Below are 2,753 nucleotides of genomic sequence, written 5' to 3'. Positions count from 1 at the left end.
GCTTGGCCGGCAGCGTCTGGTAAATCGTCTTCTGCTTCCCGTCCAGCGTGGGGCTGCTGGGGCCGCTCTGCACCACCTTGGAGCACTCCATCTGCTCGTCCCACGAGCCGGACAGCACGTAGTGGGCCTTGCCCTGGCTGTCACTCACCACTCCTGTCACCTGGGCACATGGCAGGACCAGCACTGGCACCCGCAACCACCCTGGGTGCCCAGGCTCCGAGGCGGCGGCAGGCCCCGCTTACCTTCCGGGCTGCCTCCTTGGAGAAGTAGCTATAGGGCAGGAACTTCAGCTGGCACCGGTCCCTGGTCTTATGGTTCACAATCTCAATGTCTCCCGTCTGCGGAGAGAGGTGGCGGTCGGTGGCCGGTTGGTGGCCGCCCCCACCGGCCCACTCCCAGCGGGGCCCTGACCTGGTCGATCCAGAGCTTGCCCACGATGATGTTGTGCACGGTCGAGGTGCTCTTCCTCCACACGTAGTGGTTCCCGCTGGCCTGGAATTCCAGGTGGATGGCACCTGGCGGAGGTGGGAAGTCAGGCCACGGCCCAGGGTCCTGGAGTGGCGTGCTGGACAGTCTGCCCTGTCTTCATAGGGACTGGGGTGGGGGGCCCTGGGGAACATCACAGGGGTGCTGGAGGCCCCCCGCTGGCTCCTGGGTCGGGGCAGTCTCCCCTTCTCAGGATGTCCGTCGGGAGCGCCTCAGTCTGCTCACCTAAGGGCATGATGGAGAGGTACTTCCCTCGGAACTTGCTGGCGATGGTGATTTCCTGCCAGAGGCTCCAGCCGTGCTTGGAGGAGACGTGGTGCGCCGCCGACGGTGGGTGGTGGCTCACCTAGGTCAGACCCAGGAACCTCGTGAGCGTCGGCAGTACCAGGTACCTGGCCTGGGCCAGGTGAGACGGCCTGCCCAGTACCTTCTCCCTGCTCAGCTCTCAGGCCTAGAAGCCCCCAGGGGCCATGGTCCACCCGCATCCACAAGCCCAGCCGGCATGGGCCCTACAGCCCAGCTGGCTGTCCTGACCTGCCTGGCTGCTGTGGGACAACGACCCTGTTTGCCTGAAAAAATAATTTTTGCTCCCAAAGATGCGCTAGGTCTTATTTTCAGGGGATGTCTTATTTTTCCATGAAGAATACGATACACATTTATTATTATTTTATTAAAAAAGACCGCGCACTTCCTGTCTGCTCCGCCTGCAATGTGGCCAACAGTGAGCTGCGCGGTGGCGCCTGCCACTACGGTCGAGTCCAGAGTTACGGTAGCTTCAGGGGGCCTTATTTTGGGGGGTGTCTTATTTTCAGGGGGATGCCTTATATTTCAGCGAGAGGCAAAACTGTAAGTAGGTCTTATTTTCAGGGGATGTCTTACTTTCGGGGAAACAGGGTAGGTCTGATGTGTTTGACCTCCTGGCTCTGGGCTGTGCAGTGGGGTGATGGGAGGGCCTGGTCCCTCAGGCCGCCCGTGATGGAAGAATGCTTTCACTGCAGTGATCCTTTTCCTGTGTAATCTTCACAGCCGGCAGAGGGAGACATCTCTAACCATGGGCTACCGAGACCTGGATGAGCCCTGCTCGGGGTAACGCCTCCAGCGAGTCCAGCCGGGCTCCAGAGTGGCTGACTGTGTGCCCTGCCTCGGGCCGAGGGGGGCCTTATCTGGCCACCACACAGGGCCCACCACAGCGAGGCCCCCACAGACACCACTGCCCACCTAGGTCCCATTCCCTGCATTCAGCATCACTGCATGTGTTTCGTGAGTCTGAAGAGGACTTTATAGATTGGTATCGGACACATGGGCTAATAGTGGACTTAGGGCTTGGACTGGGCTGGGTTGGGAAGCTTTCTTAATGTACAGTTACCCTTTATATAAAACTCTCCCTTATACACATATGTGTGCTCATGAATTTGTTTCTTTAGTCTACCCGGACTAACACAGTGGGTCAGGCTAGGAACGTCTCCCCCGTCACCCCACATCCACATCCACAGCATCAGCACCCCTTCCCTCCCTCCCTCCCTCCCTCCCTCCGAGTCCCAGATCTGCACTCACTGATCCAGCCAAATCCTCTGGATCCACACTTGCCTGCTTCAGCGGACTCCCAGCAGCCCTTGCAAACGCCTGCCTCCTCTGCTCCTCCACACGCCCTCCCTGTCCCTGCCCTAGCTGGCCCGGCCACTGGAGCAGACAGACTCCCTGTCGATCCCTTGAGCAAGGGCAGAGGCCACAACCTGTTGACCTCACTCTGTCCCTGGTGCCTGGGGGACGGCTTGGCGGCAGCCCTGGCCCCAGAGCACACCTGCTCGCAGAGGGAGCGCAGACCCATGTCATCCAGGCGGTCCAGCTCGAAGGTCTCGCCCAGCATGGGGTTGAAGGGCTTGGCGATGCGGTGCACGGTGGTGGAGTAGGAGGACACGGAGAAGGCGGCCACCAGGCACATCTGCTCCACGGAGCTGGTGCAGCTGACCGCCTTGTCCAGCAGGTGGTGGTATTCCAGGTCCTCCGTCAGCCGCTGGAGCATGGACAGGGGCTCATTAAAGTTCACCTGCGGGGGAGCGGGGCGGGGCGATTAGGCGGTGGTGCCTGGGCAGCCACGGAGGAGGCCCATAAGACACTGTCCAGCATGGGCCCTGGGGTCAGTCCAGCAGCAATGCTTCTCCCATGGGTTGAAGGACATCCTGCCCAGATGACACCCTGGAGATCCTAAAACTGCAGCCCACCCCCACCCCCAAACCTCACCTCCCTGCTACTGTTGGTGGCACAGC

The 2,753-nt window shown here is 60.7% G+C and overlaps 1 protein-coding gene across 1 annotated transcript in view; it reads right to left on the bottom strand.

Moving 5' to 3' along the window:
* LOC101661694 (oxysterol-binding protein 2) overlaps positions 1-2,753 on the bottom strand; it is an 8,210-nt gene that overhangs the window by 183 nt on the left and 5,274 nt on the right. Inside the window, exons 6-10 of the mRNA XM_045289555.1 lie at positions 2,288-2,534; positions 712-832; positions 412-515; positions 243-338; positions 8-160 (exon numbers count right to left, since the gene is read on the bottom strand). Coding sequence (XP_045145490.1) covers positions 8-160; positions 243-338; positions 412-515; positions 712-832; positions 2,288-2,534 — 721 coding nt within the window. The remainder of the gene's footprint in view (positions 1-7; positions 161-242; positions 339-411; positions 516-711; positions 833-2,287; positions 2,535-2,753) is intronic.

Source organism: Echinops telfairi, unplaced genomic scaffold (assembly GCF_000313985.2).
Source record: "Echinops telfairi isolate 266 unplaced genomic scaffold, ASM31398v2 ScPeMD7_29;HRSCAF=101, whole genome shotgun sequence".
In the NCBI taxonomy this organism is placed as follows: Eukaryota; Metazoa; Chordata; class Mammalia; order Afrosoricida; family Tenrecidae; genus Echinops; species Echinops telfairi.
This window is presented reverse-complemented; position numbering and strand designations above follow the sequence as displayed.